The sequence below is a fragment of the Chiloscyllium plagiosum genome, chromosome 1 (genome assembly GCF_004010195.1).
Source record: "Chiloscyllium plagiosum isolate BGI_BamShark_2017 chromosome 1, ASM401019v2, whole genome shotgun sequence".
In the NCBI taxonomy this organism is placed as follows: Eukaryota; Metazoa; Chordata; class Chondrichthyes; order Orectolobiformes; family Hemiscylliidae; genus Chiloscyllium; species Chiloscyllium plagiosum.
Genome location: NC_057710.1, coordinates 142,701,606 through 142,720,369, shown reverse-complemented (window position 1 = coordinate 142,720,369; position 18,764 = coordinate 142,701,606). Strand labels below are relative to the sequence as shown.

Here is an 18,764-nt window from a genome sequence, read left to right as displayed (position 1 = left end):
CCCTCCTCTAGCCTATCTCTCCACGCTTCAGGCTCTCTGCCTTTATTCCTGGTGAAGGGCTTTTGCCTGAAACGTCGATTTTACTGCTCCTCGGATGCTACCTGAACTGCTGTGCTCTTCCAGCACCACTAATCCAGAATCTGGTTTCCAGCATCTGCAGTCATTGTTTTTACTTAGTTCATGAGCCTCTGTCTCACCTTTGGTATTATGATTATAGTATGGCAATCCTCTGAGTGTCTGATCTCAGCTTCTTCTCCACTTTCAATTGCTAACTTTTCTGACCATTCAACTTCCACGGTCATTTCCTGAGGGGTCCCAGCAATAATCTGGAGCTGCCAATTTGGCTGGCCACTGGGCAGCTCAAAGGTAAGAAATATAATGCACCTGTACTTTGATGCCTGATTTAAATGTGTCAAGCCTGCTGTGTTCCCAGCTTTGCAACATTCTGAGACCATCTTCATCCTCTTCCTGTGAACTATACACAGTTCAAACCAGTTTTAAGAGCAATTTACTCAAAAGGGTCCTTTGCAATGGATTGTCATGTGCTTATGAAGGCAGTCAAATCTGAGTGAGTATTAAATACAACTTGATATTAAACATGTACTGCCACAAAATGATTTGTGGAAATAATTGCTGAGTTCATAATCAGTATACTGATTTTATAACTAAGGTGAACCAAGTTAAAAGCAATTCCCTCATCAATGCAATCAACACAACAACTACCAAGGTCCAATGTATGAAACCATTTAATTAACTTGATCTATTTTAAATTGAAGGATGTTCCTTTAATGAACCTGATATCACATTTTCCAATAATGTATATATAATCTCAGTGATGTTGTAGTTTTGCTGCAGTCATTCTGCCTTGACTAGAATAGTATCAGCATGCTCAGTGTTGAAGTAGAATAATAGAAATGGAATATTAAGCAATAGGGCTTTTAAATGAAACAATAAACTCCCACATTTTTCTATTGAGAAATGTGGTATCTGGGCACACCTATGATTTAAATCCTAGCGTTAATATCTGCACTATGGTAAACTTATCTTTGGCTCAGTCTCCACTCCCTTCCTTAATCATTAACCAGTGTATGGTGGACAAAGGTTATCTGAATATTTGGAAGCTCAACTCAATTATGATTTAAAATCTGCACCAGTGGAATTAGAGGGAGAAAAACAGGTAGAAAAGGGAGAAAAGTAATTTCCTCTCAGTTTGCAGAGTATCTCTATAGATTTCAAATTAGTTTACTGAAGTGTTGTTACTGTTAATAAAATAATCTGCTGTGGGTATTATTTTTATGTTGCGAGCCTGAGCCTGAGAGACCAGACATAAAACTAATCTTCCACAAAGTTTGAAATGATAATTACACTCAATTTGCATGTATTTTTATTTGTTGAAATAAGGTGGTATTTTCATTTAATTCACTGGATAGAAAGCCCGTAGGATTGGGTGGAATGCAAATTTTTCAAGCTACCTAGTCATATTCTGCTTTGATTTCAATGGACCATAATCTCAGGGTGTTAGTCTAGTATTGAACTTAATCCCAGTTTCCTGGTCCAACAGATCCTGGTGTTCTGTTTAAAATTCATCCGCAGTTCTCAGAACAGCACTTTATATGTTTACGAAAATCAAGAAGAAAAATGGTGACAAAGCTATTTGAAGGTCTAACCATGGATGAATTGCTCAAACTCGGATGGGTAAACTCTCATGATTCGAGGATTGTTATGGTCATAGTCCTTTCTGAGCACTTCCCAAAGAAAAGTTTGCAGGGAGAACTACTTCACATTGGGTTCCACTTCTGATAAAGAAATGATGACAGAGTGAGAGCGACTGAAGACATTTCTGGCCCCCGTTCTAATGTACTGCTACTTACTGATTTCCATATGTACGCTTAGAGAAGTCAAGGACTAATGACAATAGAAGGAAAGAGGAAGGTTCAGTGGAAAATACAATACTGATTTAAATAATGATCCAGCCATTGGTCTTGAATTTAGAGTTGCTGTAAAAATTCTAAGGGCTTCATTTTACAGGAATCTGAGTGACATGAGCCATGGCAAAATGTGTGGCAGAATCTGGCAACAAGTCTGGCGAGGCTAATCTCGATGTTAGGAGTGACTGGTGCTGTCATTTATGCTTTTAACAAGCAGTGTAGCAAGATGCTAATTGACAGTCTTTACTGTTTGTTAAATGCATTGTTCACAACCCATCTTAGCTCATCAATATTCAGTCTCCCATCTTTCCATACTTGTAAAAACAAGTTCGATGTCAGGAAACCTCAACAAGCAATCCGGTGCAGTGGTGGGCACAGCACTTGCTGCTTGATCCTGGTCTCCTCTGTGTAGGAAATTGGGCACCAATATGTCAGGGCATTCTCCATGAAGACATGTCACATGCATCCCACATCCAAAGATATTTGCATTCAACATGTACCAGTCTCTAAGAAGCACTGTTGCCATAACTCCAGTTCATTTACAGAATGCATTTCAATGTGGCACCTTAGGCTGCAAAAGAAACTTTTGCAGCAACTAATGCTGCAGAAAGGATACTGTGCATGGAGGGTCACGTACCCAGCTCATGGATTGGCCCAAATTGCATCTTTACTTGTTCTTATAGTGCTCACTCACTCGGAATTCCCTGGATGCTCACATCATCCCTGCCATACATAGTATTTATGCACTTTGCCCTCTCACCAGAGATACTGGGTTCATATTACTGCGGTACTCAGTTAAGTTAAAGGGGATAGCCTTCACTCTGGGGTTCACAGCATTGTAAGTCACAGGCAGTTTCCAATACCAGTTCAAGCTTTGTTCAGGTAGTTAGGCTCAGGTCCTGTCCTCATGAGTGGTGAAAAGCCAAATAACCGTCCTGACTCTTCTTACTCCCATTGTGGACTTTCGCTTCTGAGATGACAGGCAAGCTGGTATTAAGGGGAATGAAAGTGGGTGGCAGAGTTGTTACTGTTGGTTCAGGTGGGGAGGTGTCTGAGCGAGTGAGCAGAAGGCATGCTGGTTTAGTGGTGGCACGATTAGAGTTGAATGAGAACAAAGGGGGGAGATGTTGCAGGCAGTGAGGCCGGTAGTCTTGGTGGGAGGCAGGGATAGAGTGAGTGTGAGGTATCGCAGAGAAGTTGGTGGAACTGGTCTAGTGGAGAAGGACGTTGACCTCCCTTTCACATGGAAGTTTTCCAGATGGCTAAGACTGCTTTCACCCAAGTAGCAATCTCAGATCAAGCTACCATAGTCTGGTGTCATGGCCTCCATTGATGTTCCGGGTTAAGGAGGAAGTCTCATGTCAGCATCATCCCACCCAGCAGGACCTGCTGATTCCCTTGATTTGCAATGTCCAGGAAAACTGTTAGGAAACTTGCAGGGCACTTCTGGACAGATTTCTGGATGAGCAATGGAATTTTTAAAACTGGCATGGGGGTAGGGATGCTTGTGAATTCCGGCATATCTGCTGACTGGCAAGTTGTTCTGGGAATGGAGTGTGTGGGGTGGAAATGGGATTTGAGAGATGCCATTAATCACAATCTGACTGCTGGAGAAGTTAGCTTGGGGAAGTAATTATATTAGACAGTGTGGCACTTGTTTGACACATTTTCTGGAACTGACAGATTTAATTCAGCTTCCGAACACATGAACCTCGTTGCTTATCCCGTGAGGCTCATATTCACCATTTTTATCAAAACATTCCAAAAGTAAAACAGGAAATAGACTGAAGGAATATTAAAGTTGGTTGAATTTATTAACACTTAACCTGAGTAGCTGATGCTGAACATACCAGCGTTAGTGAAACGTCTGGTATAATGTCCAGGCTATTTCTTCAAGAGGGTCAATGGAACAGCTCCTGAAACAGGTGTAATATACAATGCTATGTTTGTAAGCAACAAAATCCATCACAAATTCTGGTGTTCTTCCTTAAATTTGATACTAATTAATGGACTGGACCAGAATCACATTTGAAAGCCTATGTATTTTGTTTAACCAGACAACTCCATGAATCAATAACATTGAATAAACTAAGTGTACCTGAGAAACACAATATCACACTCAATTCGCATAATGTTTCCACTGTATTAGTCCAACGTGCAATAGTTCAGGTTTTCATAATTATTGGTGAAGTAATATTCAAGATATTTATATCAGAGTAATGTTGTAGAGGTTACAAATGTTCTTGCCATCAATTGGTTCAAACACTGTGCTTATAAAAGACTGTTTTGATTTTCCTGTCTATGTATAATCATAGAGATCATTAAATTATTGTAAGACAGAAGGAGAAGATTGTTGAAAATATCTTTTCTATGTTAGATCTGTATGAAAGCAAGTCAGCTAGATCTGTATGAAAGCACCTTCTTTTCTATTTCCTATTACCCCTGCAAATGCTTTTTTTGCTTGTTACAAGTTTTTTTTCCCTCTATTCAACCTGTTCAGAGATGTTATTACACACCTCTAGAGCAGATGTGACTTGAGCTCAGGCATTCTGGTTCAGGGGTAGGGATACTACCACTGCACCACAAGAGGCCACCCTCACAATAGTTTTCACTTGAAATAATTATCCATTTCATGATTGAATCAGCCTCCATCACACATTCAAGCTTACATTCCAGATCGTATTCAGTCGCTGTGTAAAATAGTTCTTCATGCAGCCTCTAGTGCTTTAGCCAATCACTATAAATGAGTGTTCTCAACACCTCAACTCAACTCTGTCTTCCTTTGGAATAATCATCATTATGCACACTTCTATCAAATCTCCCCTCTAATCAAATCACCTCTCCAATCTATTTTCATAAATGTTGCCCCTAATCTCAGAAAATGCATCTTCGCTGTCGCCTTCAGATCCTTTTCAAAATGTTGTGCCCAGAATTGGTCACAACACTTCAGTTGAGGTGTTGTATAAATGCTCACCATAACTTGTTGTTTTTTGGCCCATATGCCCTACTCTCAAGCTGCTCTGCCACATTCAACACTGTGTGCAATATACTCTCAGATCACACTGCCGCTGTATGTCCTCAAACCAGAGAAAAGTTCCAGCATGGAAGGAAGCCGTTCAGCCCATTGCTGGTGCGCCAGCTGAATAAATGATCTGCCGACTCTAATTCCACTTGCCAGTTCCTGGTTCATACCCTTACAGGTTACAGCACTTCAGGTACAGATCCTGATCCCTTTCAAATTGGTTGAATATTTCTGCCTCGAACACCAAACTGAGGAGTGAATTCCAACCACTGGGTGCAAATGTTTTTATAATTTGTCCCATTCATCCTTTCACAATTCACCAACAATCTTTCTGGGCAGCGCGTCTGATGGGAGGTACTACACATGCCGTCCAGTCGTGGAAACTTCTAATGCACACGGATGTCGGAAATCTGCACAGCAGAATAAATATTGCGGGGAGCATCACAACTTTGTGCTCCTGGCAGCTCACCTCTGCACGAGGAGAAACTCAAATCATGATCCTCATTATTTTGCAACCCCAATTAAGTCACACCTCAGCCTCCTCCAATCGAAGGAAACTAACCATCGCTTATCCAATCTTTCCTCATAGCTGCAATTTTGAAGCCATGACAACATTCTTGTAAATCTCCCTAACCACTCTTATATAATTCCAGATTACATCCCTGATGTTTTTATTCAGTAGCTCACCCAATGAATGAAAACAATCAAAAGTCATCTTTAACACCTTCTTTACATATTGTGCCATTTTCACTGTAAACACACATTCTCAGGTCTGTTATGGCCCTCTTAACACTTCCATTTATTGTGTATTCCCTTGCTTTTGTTGCTGTCCCCAAATGCATTCCATCGAATGTCTCTGCCAGTTTTCCACCCACTGAATCAAAGTACTGATATCATCATGTAGTCAACAGCCAGGCCCATTTACTGTCAACTCCCCAACAAATGTTTGCGTTGTCTGCAAATTTCCCCTTCATGCCTCCCACATTTAAGTCTGAATCATTAGTACATATCACAAATAACAAAGGATTCAACACTGAGCCCTGTTGAACACCCACTCAGAATGATAAAAATATCCGTTGGCCATTCCCTTTCATTTTCTGTCACTGAACCAATTTCAAATTCAACTTGACACATTCTCCCTGTACCCCTTGGTTTTAATTTTTATGACTGGTTTATCATATGGGACCTTGACAAATGACCTAGTAAAATACCTGTAAGTAACATCTCTCGCACAACTGCCATCCATTTTCTTACAACACCAGGTTGCAGTCCAACAGGTCTATTTGGAAGCACTAGCTTTCAGAATGCTGCTGATAAAGGAACAACGCTCCAAACGCTAGTGCTTCCAAAGAAACCTGTTGGTCTATAACTTGGTATTGTGTGATTTTTAAGTTGCCAGTCCACCCCAGTCCAACACCAGCACCTCCAAGTCATCAATTTTCCTTGTTACCTTTTCAAAGAAGTTAAACTCAGTTAGTTTGGTATGAACTTCCCATAACAAATCAATGCTGACTCTCCCTGATTAATCCATGTCTTTTCCAAGTAAAAGGTAATCCTACTTTTCAATATTGATTCTGACAATTTGCCCAACGCTGGGATTAGATTGATTGGCCTGCAATTATGTACGCTATCCATCCTATCCTTTTTGAATAAGGGTAGAAAGTTAACTAACCTCCAATCCTTTGGTTTTTCACCCATATTTAGTGAGAACTGAGCCTTGAGAATTGTATCCTTTTTTGCATGTTGAATTTTCTCATTCTTCTAACCAAATGGAATATTTTTACACATCCATGCATTAAACTTAAGTCTGCCCTATCAACCTTCCTGTCTATGACTTCTTGACGTCTATCACAATATCCCATGATGCAAAGTTATCTTTCCAAATGGTTAAATGTTTGTCTCGATTTTAGATCAGGAGCTTTGGACTGATTTGGGAGTCAGGCCAAGTGAATGTAGGGAGAGCTAAAATTAGCTTCTGGGCAGAGAGCCTGACTTGGGACTCCAGCCCTATTTAAAGTTTCAGAAGGAAGGATAAAACAGAAAACAGAAAACATCCTTCCTGCTCTCAGTCTCACTCCTTTCACTCTCCATGGCCACTCATAACTCCTATCTTGCCTCAAGCCGTCTATCTATTTCTTCTGGATTCTCATACATACCTTTATGCTTAACTACCCATCTCCCATGACTCCCTGATGCCCCATATGCTCCTTAACAACCCTGTGGCCTTTATAGATTCTATGCCAAAGGTAGACAGGCTGACATTTCATTTAGATAGCCAGGGCTAAAAAAGCAGGGCTGAGTGGGCCCTTATATGGCTGGCTTACCATGCAGCCATTTAATACTCGCCATTCATTATTTGGCCTGAGGCGTGACTTCCATCCCTATGAAGGAGGAAGTCCATTCTCTGAGAGTTGCCAGTCAATCAAATGACTCCAGGTGTCTGGTCCTAGTAGCACCTACTGGAGAACTGGCCTCCTCTGGGACAGTGGCAAAGCCTGAGGGAAGAAGCCGACTTTGAGGCTGGAAGTTGCCAGCAGTGCAAGGATGATGGGTGATGGGGGTGGGCCAGAGTAGACGGGGTGGGAGGAATACCTTAAGTGGGCCTCCAAGTGCCACAGGTCACCCAAAAAGCATGGGCCCGTCTTTCTCGACTATCAACTTATCACATTTCACTGGATGAGCTAGTCAATTGCTGGAGACCACCCTTGGTTGAGGTAACATTGCAGTGTGGGCCAGTAGGTCCACACTGGTTAACACTTCACCCCTGAGTGCCTGTAAGATTCAAGTCCTTGATACTGACACTCAGTACGAAAGGTCAAATCACTGAACCTACTCATTCCTGAAATGAAAGCATGATGTTGGAAAATATTTGGTTTTATGATAAGAAAGTAAACATTTAAGGAATGGTATTATCGAAAATGGTGATAAAAACATTGCCCTTGCCAAATCATATCTTAACACCATTCAACAGCTCAGAAATTTTCAAGATTAACAACTATATAAAAATGAAGGTATAATTCCTAAAATATGATTAAAGTTTTAATTTTATTTTGGTTGTCAGGTATGTCAAATTAACATTGTTCTTCAGTCTTATTGGACAATGAAGGACTTAAAAGAGTGACAATGTTGGCCCTGTTTCTTTGAAGCTTTTTTTATAGCCGACGACATATTCAATGGTACATACCCATTCCTTGTAGTGCAGAGAACAAAACTTCTGCATCTTCAGCAGGGTTAAAGTCTGCTGCTGGAAAAATTGTCCCTTGATTCTGTGAAACAAAATGAAAATTGCCAGCTAATTTAAATGAAAGAGCTTGGGCAACACAGTACAAAGTGGAAGGCCATGACAATTATTGAACAGTGCACTCATTATATATTCAGCTCTTATTTTATCTTTTCCTGCGAATGTCAAAATTTATATAAGCTTGTTCGTTTCGCATTTTTTATAGATATATATGTGATTAAGATAATCATTAAATGGAACAAAATGTATTTCATGAACATCGCTATATGAAAGTGCACTTTTGAAAGTTGTTTCCTTTATCTTTATACCTTAATTATTTGCAAGTGAGAGAGGCAGGTTCATGTGTGCAAGGAGTTGAAGCTTCTAAATATGATGTTAATTTCAAGATGCCAAATCATCCTGCCTACTTATAAATTTTTCCTGGGTAGGTTCACATGCAAGCAAGTGAGCTTCAACAAATCTGTTGGCATGGGTAGGAGTTTATTATGGTAGGGGTTTATCTTTATTTTTGACAATGGATTCTGGCAGTGACAGCTTGCTAATATTGATTTTCTGAATTGTGTGGAAATTGCCAGTGTCAATGAGGTGAGTGCACAGTGGAGATATGTCTTCAGGAAAGCTGCCACACTAGAAAGCCTTTGATCAGCGAGTCTGAACAGCTCCGTCCATAGGCAGGTTGGAGGTTGATGCTCACTGCACTCCATCTCAGAGTGTCTTCGAGATTTGAGAGCTTTTTTTCCACCTGTTTTTCACTTCCTTTATCCTTGACCAGAAACTCAACTGGACTAGCGTGATAGATGCTATGGCCTTCAGAGCAGATATAGGCTGGACATTCTATTCTGCGCAACTCACCTTCTAACCATCCGAGCCTGTCCATCATCTGCAAGGCACAAGTCAGGAATGTGATGGAAAACAGTCCACTTGCCTGGTTTCCCCAGCACTCAGGAAGGAAAACACCATTGAGGACAATATTGTCTACTTGACTGGAACCACTTTCTCTGAAACATTCACTGCTTTGCCAATCAATGTGCAGTGAACTGTAACAAGATTCACTGCAGTAACTCACCAAAGCACCATTGAAAGGATCTTCCAAATCTGTGACCTGTGACCAAAGGCAGCAGATCCACAGAGACTGGTCTGAAAGCTCCTCTCCAAGCCACACACTGGCTATACTCCAAGCCACACACTGGCTATACTATACTGACCAGGAACTATATATCTTTTCTCTGCCATCATGGGTTCAAAATTCTGGAACTTCTTCCCTCATAACTCTATGGCCATACCTAGACAACACTGATTGCTGCGGTTCAAAAGAGCAGCTCACCACTACTTTCTGAAGGGCAATTAGAAATAAATACCAACTCCTGAGCTGGCCAACAATGCCCACACGTTATGAAAGGATAAAAAAAAACTCATCTTCAGCTGGAATTCCCTACTGCCGTGGACAGTATTCAACGTGGGTTGGAAGCAGCATATGCAACTTTACTTTGCATCACCGATGAGGAGAAAAGGAGCAGTAACACCAGCGCAAATAACAGCAGCCACCTTCTCCTCAGCAACATTCTGCTGCGCAGGAAAGAGGGACTGAACACCAAAATCCTGTTCCAAGATGGGGAGGCCTCCAACATGTGAGCCATGGGCAGCGGTAAACTCTCTTCACATGTGTGAGTACCAGAGTCTTCCATAGGATCAAGCTTCCATGGCATCTCCTCAGTACTCTCCTGGAACTAGACTTCCATCCCAGGGAGTAGGTGGGCACACATTGCCAAAGGACATTAAGGTGCCAGTTGCCTGGGAGGGCCTTCCAAATCCTTCAAACCCCTTCCCCATTGCTGTCTACCTCTTCATAAGGTGAATTCATGTGATAGAAGAGAAGGAAAATGTTCATTAGGGATGAATGTGAGTCCTGGTTGAAAGGGCAGGAGGATAATTGGGGTATGAATGGTGGCTGTTCAGAGGGGAATGTGAGGATATGCTTGTAATGAGTGAAGCTGTATGGTTTGCTGATCTGAGAATCCTTACATCAGAAAATGCTGGGGAAGTCAGTATGTGGGGCTTGACACCTGAAAGTGTAAAACCACTCACAATTTCCACCCTCCTGTGGTGCTGGATGCGTTCAGTGTACTCCCTCCAGGTTTGAGGGACAATACATCTGCTAATAATTTCCTCGTCCACTTCCATCCATAACTGCTTAGCTTTCCAGGCTGGCCTCTCCCTTCCATCTTTAGGAGAACTCACCTCAATGCAATTTCTCAAATTCTGCAGCAGGCCTCCCTGGTAAAGGGAAAGCCTTTCTTGGGAAAAGAATAGTCTTTTCTGGCCTTCTCTCAATTCTTGTGGTTTCTGCAGTTTCAATAATCCATGTACCAGTTCAATCATTCTATACACTGCTAAGGTCCCTTCATTTAGAAATTCTACCTTTGACAGATCTGGCATGTCAGCCTACCACTCTCTCTGATTGGCCAGGACAGCTAGATACAGGTAGGCTAATACAATGCCTAAGTTCATGAGACTCAGCAAAGCACTTTGAAACTGCAAGTGTGTACCTGACCCACCGTATGTTCAATCCTTTCAGAAATAACCATCATTTAAAATTCTTCCATTATAGGAAACTGTTGGATTTATTTTTATTTGCAAAAGGAAGTATTAATATTTTACTTTCCCAATAGCAGCATAATCCATTAATTCAGAAATTATCTTAAAACGTTATTTGACATTCAGTTTACTACCAGATAAAAAATCTTACATATGATATTACCACATTACTGGAGAGTGCATATTCTTCTGCTGAAGATTACAAATTGTAAAATTAACAATCAAACTTTCCAATGTAATCATGTATCTATTTATATGAATGAGTTTCTAAACCAAAGTGGTCTTAGGATGTGGATATGTGGCTGGATAGGCCAATATTTATGACCTATCCTGATTACGTTTGAGAAGGTGATGGTGAGCCAACATAGTCTAAACAATCTATGAACATATCAAATATGAACTGAAGTGAACCGTTAGGCCCTTGAGGTTATTCCGCTATTAAATAAGATGATGGCTGATCTGTTTGTATTTCATTTTCCATATTCCCATCCATTCCTAATAACCCTTGGTTTCCTTGCCTAATGAGAACCTATCTGAATCTTTCTTAAAATATCAAAATCTCCACCTCCACTGCCTTCTGGGGCAGAGTACTCCATCACCCTATAAGAGACAAAGAATTCTTGTTCTTTCTGTTGTAAAAAGGTGACCCTTTGTTTTAAAACAATGTGCCTAGTTCTGGACGGACCCACAAAGGGAAATATCTTTTCTACATTCATTACGGAAAGGTCATTCAGGCCCCCAAACAGTAGCCTGGATGTAGTGTGTAAGTTGAATAAGGAGCTGAAATGGGTCTGTCGCAAAGATATTACAACAGTTTTTATGGGGGATTTCAACATGCAGGTAGACTGGGAGAATCAGGATGGTACTGGACCCCAAGAAAGGGAGTTTGTGGAGTGCCTCCGAGATGGATTCTTAAAACAGCTTGTGCTGGAGCCTACCAGGGAAAAAACAATTCTGGATCTGGTATTGTGCAACGAACCGGATTTGATCAGGGACCTCGAAGTGAAGGAGCCATTAGGAGGTAGTGACCACAATACAATAAGCTTTAATCTGCAGTTTGAAAGGGAGAGGGTAGAATCGGAAGTGACAATACTTCATTTGAATAAGGGGAACTATGGAGCTATGAGGGAGGAGCTGGCCAAAGTTCAATGGTGCAATAACCTAGCAGGGATGGTAGTGGAACAACAACAGTAGGTATTTCTGGGTATAATGCAGAAGATGCAGGATCAGTTCCTTCCAAAAAGGAAGAAAGATCCTAAGGGGAGGCAGGGGTGGCCGTGGCTGACGAGGGAAGTTAAGGACCATATAAAGACAAAAGGGAAAAAGTATAACATAGCAAAGATGAGTGGGAAATCGGTGGACTGGGAAGCTTTTAAAGAACAGCAGAGGATAACTAAAAAGGAAATACGCAAAGAAAAAATAAGGTACGAAGATAAACTGAACAAAAAGATAAAGGAGGATAGTAAAGGCTTTTTTAGGTATGTGAAAAGAAAAAAAGGTTAAAACTAAAATTGGGCCCTTGAAGACAGAAATGGGCGAATTTATTACAGGGAACGAAGAAATGGCAGAAGAGTTGAATTGGTACTTTAGATCTGTCTTCACTGGGGAAGACATGAGCAATCTCCCAGATGTAATAGTGGCTGAAGAACCTGAACTGAAGGGAATTTATATTAGGCAGGAAATGGTGTTGGAGAGACTGTTAGGTCTGGAGGCTGATAAGTTCCCGGGACCTGATGGTCTGTATCCCAGGGTACCGAAGGAGGTGGCTCTAGAAATCGTGGATGCGTTGATGATCATCTTCCAATGTTCTATAGATTCAGGACCAGTTCCTGCGGATTAGAGGGTGGCTAATGTTTTCCCACTTTTTAAGAAAGGAGGGAGAGAGAAAACAGAGAATTATAGACCAGTTAGTCTGACCTCAGTGGTGGGAAAAATGCTGGAGTCAATTATAAAGGACGAAATTACGACACATCTGGATAGCAGTAATAGGATAGGTCAGAGTCAGCATGGATTTATGAAGGGGAAATCATGCTTGACTAATCTTCTGGAATTTTTTGAGGATGTAACTCTGAAGATGGACAAGGGAGATCCAGTGGATGTAATATACCTGGACTTTCAGAAAGCCTTTGATAAAGTCCCACATAGGAGGTTAGTGAGCAAAATTAGGGCGCATGGTATTAGGGGCAAAATACTGACTTGGATGGAAAATTGGTTGGCTGACAAGAAACAAAGAGTAAACGGCTCCATTTCGGAATGGCAGGCAGTGACCAGTGGTGTGCCGCAGGGATCAGTGCTGGGGCCACAGCTTTTTACAATGTATATTAATGATATAGATGAAGGTATTAAAAGTAATATTAGCAAATTTGCTGATGACACAAAGCTGGGTGGCAGGGTGAAATGTAAGGAGGATGTTAGGAGAATACAGGATGGCCTGGACGGATGCATGGCAGATGCAGTTCAAGTGGATAAATGTGTGGTTAGGAAGGCAGATTACTACCTAAATGGAGTCAAGTTAGGTAAAGGGGCAGTACAACAAGATCTAGGTGTTCTTGTACATCAGTCAATGAAAGCAAGCATGCAGGTACAGAAGGCAGTGAAGAAAGCTAATAGCATGCTGGCCTTCATAACAAGAGGAATTGAGTATAGAAGCAAAGAGGTCCTCCTGCAGCTGTACAGGGCCCTGGTGAGACCGCACCTGGAATATTGTGCACAGTTTTGGTCTCCAAATTTGAGGAAAGACATTCTGGCAATTGAGGGATTGCAGCGTAGGTTCACAAGGTCAATTTCCGGAATGCCAGGACTATCTTACGCTGAAAGATTGGAGTGACTGGGCTTGTATATGCTTGAGTTTAGAAGGCTGAGAGGGGATCTGATTGAGACGTATAATTAAAGGGTTGGAACTCTGGAGGCAGGAAGCATGTTTCCGCTGATAGGTGAGTCCCAAACCAGAGGACACAGTTTAAAAATAAGGGGTAGGCCACTTAGAACAGAGTTGAGGAGAAACGTCTTCACCCAGAGAGTGGTAGGTGTGTGGAATGCTCTGCCCCAGAAGGGTGTGGAGGCCAAGTCTCTGGATACTTTCAAGAAAGAGTTGGATAGAGCTCTTAAGGATAGTGGAATCAAGGGTTATGGGGATAAGGCAGGAACAGGATACTGATTGAGGATGATCAGCCATGATCATAATGAATGGTGGTGTTGGCTCGAAGGGCAGAATGGCCCACTCCTGCACCTATTGTCTATTGTCTATTATCTTACACATTTCAATCAAGTCAACTTCATTCTTCTAGATGTCAGTGGAGGTAAGCCCAGCCAGTGTAATGCCTCTTCATAAAACAACCTGCTTATTCCATGGGAGGGAATTCCCAGCTTTGGTCCAGTGACAGTGAACGAACAGAAATATAATTCAAAGTCAATATTGTGCATGACTTGGAGGGACATGTTCAGGTGATGGCATTTCAATGTGCTTACTGCCTTTGTTCTTCAAGGAAGTGGAGTTTGCTGTTGAAGATGCCTTCTTGGTTGTTGCAGTACACCTATAGATGGCATACATATTAGCTATGATACACTGGTGCTGGAGGGATTGAATGTTTGAACTGGTGGATGGGGTACCAATCAAACAGGTTGATTTGTTCTGGATGATATTGAGCTTCTTGAGTTTTGTTAAAGGCAAGTGGAGACTAATTCATCACACTCCTGACTTAAGCCTTGTAGATGGAAAATCAGGGGTAAGCTGCATGCTGCACAATTCCTTATCTATGGCATGGCTTTCTAACCACAGTATTTATATGTAGGTCCACTTTAGTTTCTTGTTAATGGTAGCTCCGTAGGCTGTTGTCATTCAGAGAATCAACAATGCTATTGCCGTTCAACAGCAAAGGGGGTGCTTAGATTCTCTCTTGTTGGAGATGGTCATTGCCTGGGGCTTAAGTGGGCCAAATGTTACTTGACACTCATCAACTCAAGCCTGAATGATGTCTAATTCTTACTAAATGCTTCAATATCTGAATGGCAAATGCACAATACGTTACCAATGAAAATCCCCATTTCTGATTGCATTATGGAAGGAAGGTCATTGACAATGCAGCTGAAAATGATTAGGCCTAGAACACTGGCCTAAAGGAACTGCTGCAGTGATATCCTAGGCCTGGGATGATAGGCCTCCAACAATCCCAATCAACTTGCGTTGTCCTAAGTATAACACACATTAGTGGAGAGATTCCCCACCCCAACCCGATTCCTGCTGACTTCAATTTTACTAGGGTTTCTTAATGCCATACTTGGTCAAATGCTGCCTTATTACTCATGGCAGCCACTCCCACATGACATCCAGAATTATTGTGCCCTTGTTTGGAACAATGTTGTAATGACATCTAGAATCAAGTGGAATCGAATTTATATTTGAATATGGTGTAGGGAAATAATTCCAGTAGGGAATTTAAGTCACCAAATAATACATAAAAGTAGAACTTGCAGCTGCATTGATGATCTGCTGGAAATGATAAAGAGAAAATATCTATCAATGTATTTTTTCCTGTTTCAAACATTAGGCATTGATTAGAGCATCTCCTTCATTTTTCCCTTTGACTAACAGGATGGTAGTACAAATTCAACCTGCAATTTATCTTTCCAGGATTTATTGGTATTTGAATTAAGTAGAGTTGGACCTAATGTGGACTGAATATTTGTTTTCCACAAGTGCGTAATTCACTGACTGTGGCAGGATTTCTGGGAGATCAATTCAACTCTCTCTCTGAGATATCCCTGACTGATTGCAATGTTTAGAAGACATTTAGTTAAATAAATGTATAGGGAAATGTTTGGAGGGAAATGGGCCAAACACAGGAGGGTGGGACTAGTATAGTTTGGGATTATGGTTGGCATGGACTGGCAAGATCAAAGGATCTGTTTCCATGCTGTATGACTGTATGACTTTATGATTGATAACTGGCAAAAGGAATTGAGTGAAATTAGTACCTCTCCCTCCATTCTCTCACCAATATGTTACAGTGTGGCTGTGAAAAGCTAATGGAAATGATTATGTTGCTATTTTCAGCACTTGTTCCCAAAGAACATATTTTCATTCACTAAAAACAAAAGTTTTGAAGTGATGGCTTTCATATAGAGTCAAACAGCACAAAAGTAGACCCTTTGGTCCTATACTAAGCCATGGCAACCACAATTGCGAACTGAACTAGTCCCATCTGCCTGTGCTTGGCTCCTATCCTTCCAAACATTTCTTATTCATGTACTTACGTAATTGTCTTTGAAACTTAAATGTCTGAGAAAGTTTACCAGTGACTTGTAACTGTATTGGCATCCACCATTTCCTCAGAAAGTTCATTTCTTACATGAGCCTCTCTCTGTTAAAAAAAAGTGTCCCCTTGTCTTTTTCAAATCTTTCTCCTCTCAGTCTACCCACACTCTCCTTATAACTCAAACCCTCCATTCCCAGCAACATCCTGGTAAATCTCTATGAACCCTCTCCAGTTTAATGATATACTTCCTATAACAGGGCAATCAGTTTTGGACATAGTACCCCAGAAGTCCTGTACAACCTCAACATAACAACATGCCACTTCTGTACTCAATGGTCTGAGTAATGAAGGCAAGCATACTAAACACCTTCTTAACCACTCTATCCATATCATTCTAAGTATTTCATTTTTTCTTGTAAGATGGCCAAAAGCCCTATGAAATCTCACACAATTAATGAAATCAAACTGACATCAATGAATAACTTTAAGTGAGAAAGAGAGTTGGATGCAATGATCAGAAAATAGAACACTGCAATGAATCATTGTTTATAAACTAGAAAGGTTTGCAGTAAAGCAATGTGCAGAGTTGAGTACACCACTGGTTTTGTAAGGCTGCTCTGTCAACCATGTTGTTGATTTTGAGCACTGTGGTCAAATTGAGATTTGGCTGAATCAGAATTAGATTAGATTACCTGCAATATGGAAACAGGCCCAATAAGTCCATACCGACCTTCTGAAGAGTAACCCACCCAGACCCATTCCTCATATGTACCCCTGAGTAATGGACAACTTAGCATGGCCAATTCACCTAATCTGCACATCTTTGAATTGTGGGGGGAAACCGGAGCAAACCCACGCAGACATGGGGAGAACGTGCAAACCACACAGACAGTTGCCCGAGGCTGGAATTGAACCCGGGTCCCTGGACCTGTGAGGCAGCAGTGCTAACCACTGGGCCACCGTGCTGCCCCGTTAGCTTTGTGTTCAAGTGTGTATCACACACACAAAAATACTCAATTAATATGTTGGGGTCAATTACACTTTGTTCTATGTCCCTTTAAATGAATCTATCTAATTCAATTTCAATGAGATATATTCCCTGATAGACCAGAGAAGGAAACAGGTTCAATGGGAGATTTTGTTAAACTTTGCTAATAGATAAGCAAATAATGACTGCACATATTTTCTGTAAAATCCAATGCTTAAACTTTCTGGGTTAATGCGGGATTCTAAGCAATTTTTACTATTCCTATGGAAGTATTTTCAGAACAAACTTTTCCGAAAGACTTTTGATTATTCTTAAGTATTCAACGTATGTTATTTTTACAAGGATAAATTGGAAAAATCTCCCATGCAGCATTAACAGCTATCATCAGACTTTTCAATAAAGATGCCAGGAACATGTCAAGAACCCAATGGGACACTCACATGCATGGTACTGATGTACCACTGCCTGAACTAATTATGTGAGTTATGACATGGATGATGAAAATAACATCTGTTTCTGATACTGGCATATGGATTAATTGAAAGCCACTGACATAAATACTTGTCACTACCAGTTACAAAGGATATTGCCATTACACAGAGCAATATAGCATAGAAGAGAGAGAGAATTTTCTTGCAAAAAACACTTACCATTTGGCCACAATACATATTGAAGATTCCTTGCCTCAAGTTGACACGTCTGTAATATAATCAAACTGGAATGACAAATGTGACTCTGACCTTGCAAACAATTTAAATGGCTCATTTAATTTACATAAAATGGTCACACCATGAATAAATTGTGTGTCCAATCAAAAGGTAGATGCTCTCTACGTGATGGATGACGACCCATGAACTATGAGATTTGTTCTGCAAACTGTGCTCTGTAATATTGATTGGTTTGCTTAGTTACACAATATTCATATCACAAAATGTCATATTAGCATTCTGGCAAATATACACTTCACGTCCGATATTGTACAGCCATAAGAAGGTTGTACTGCTCATGTCAAAGAACAGCTCAAATATTAATTTAAAAGATTGAAGGGAAATAGGTTACTCATTTCAAATGTACCTGGAGTAAAATAACCCTAGAAGTCCACGTATAAGTTAATCGTTGAAGCTTAGAAAAATCCTTTCAATAATGAAGGTTGACTTTTATGCCAGATAGAAAATGTGTTAAACCAAACAACACCAAAGGATATAATGAGATTTTGTGTCATCTCCAGCAGGAGTCATTGAGAAAATGTAAACTGTTTAATATTAAGTGGGAAGCTTGCAAAGCCAAACCAGTCTTTTTTGGCAATGTATATTATTTTCAACATCTATTTGATAAATAAAGCTTGTTCTAGTGCTGTACAATAGACATTTGTACCAACATAAAATAAAATAAATCACTTTCTAGCCATACTGCACTAACTAACTAAGGAGGAAAAAATTACTATACATCATTTTGGAGACACAGAATGCAATCTTTTATTCCGTGAGAGAGGAGCCCCCACTTTCCTGTGATGTGGAACTCTTCAGTCGGTGACAGCATTAAACAAACATTCCTACAGTACAGGTGAAAGATACTCGCAATGCCCAAGTGCTGTATGTGAACCTTATGCATTGACCTACTGTGTGGAGTCCAAATCCTAACTTCAAGACCACATGATGCAATATCACAAACCAATCTCATTAATGGCTGTGATTCACAAGCAATGTATGGCAGCCTAGTCACCCTAGTCACTAAA

General features: G+C 40.7%; 1 protein-coding gene across 2 annotated transcripts in view; it reads right to left on the bottom strand.

Annotated features, from left to right (window-relative positions):
* The window catches only part of LOC122555879 (annexin A10-like), an 84,088-nt gene extending 66,349 nt beyond the window's left edge, over window positions 1-17,739 (bottom strand). For both annotated transcript variants that reach the window (XM_043702116.1, XM_043702124.1), the window contains exons 1-2: window positions 17,680-17,739; window positions 8,135-8,216 (exon numbers count right to left, since the gene is read on the bottom strand). In XM_043702116.1, coding sequence (XP_043558051.1) covers window positions 8,135-8,216; window positions 17,680-17,697 — 100 coding nt within the window. In that variant the 5' untranslated portion in view covers window positions 17,698-17,739. The remainder of the gene's footprint in view (window positions 1-8,134; window positions 8,217-17,679) is intronic.
* Window positions 17,740-18,764: the final 1,025 nt, after the last annotated feature.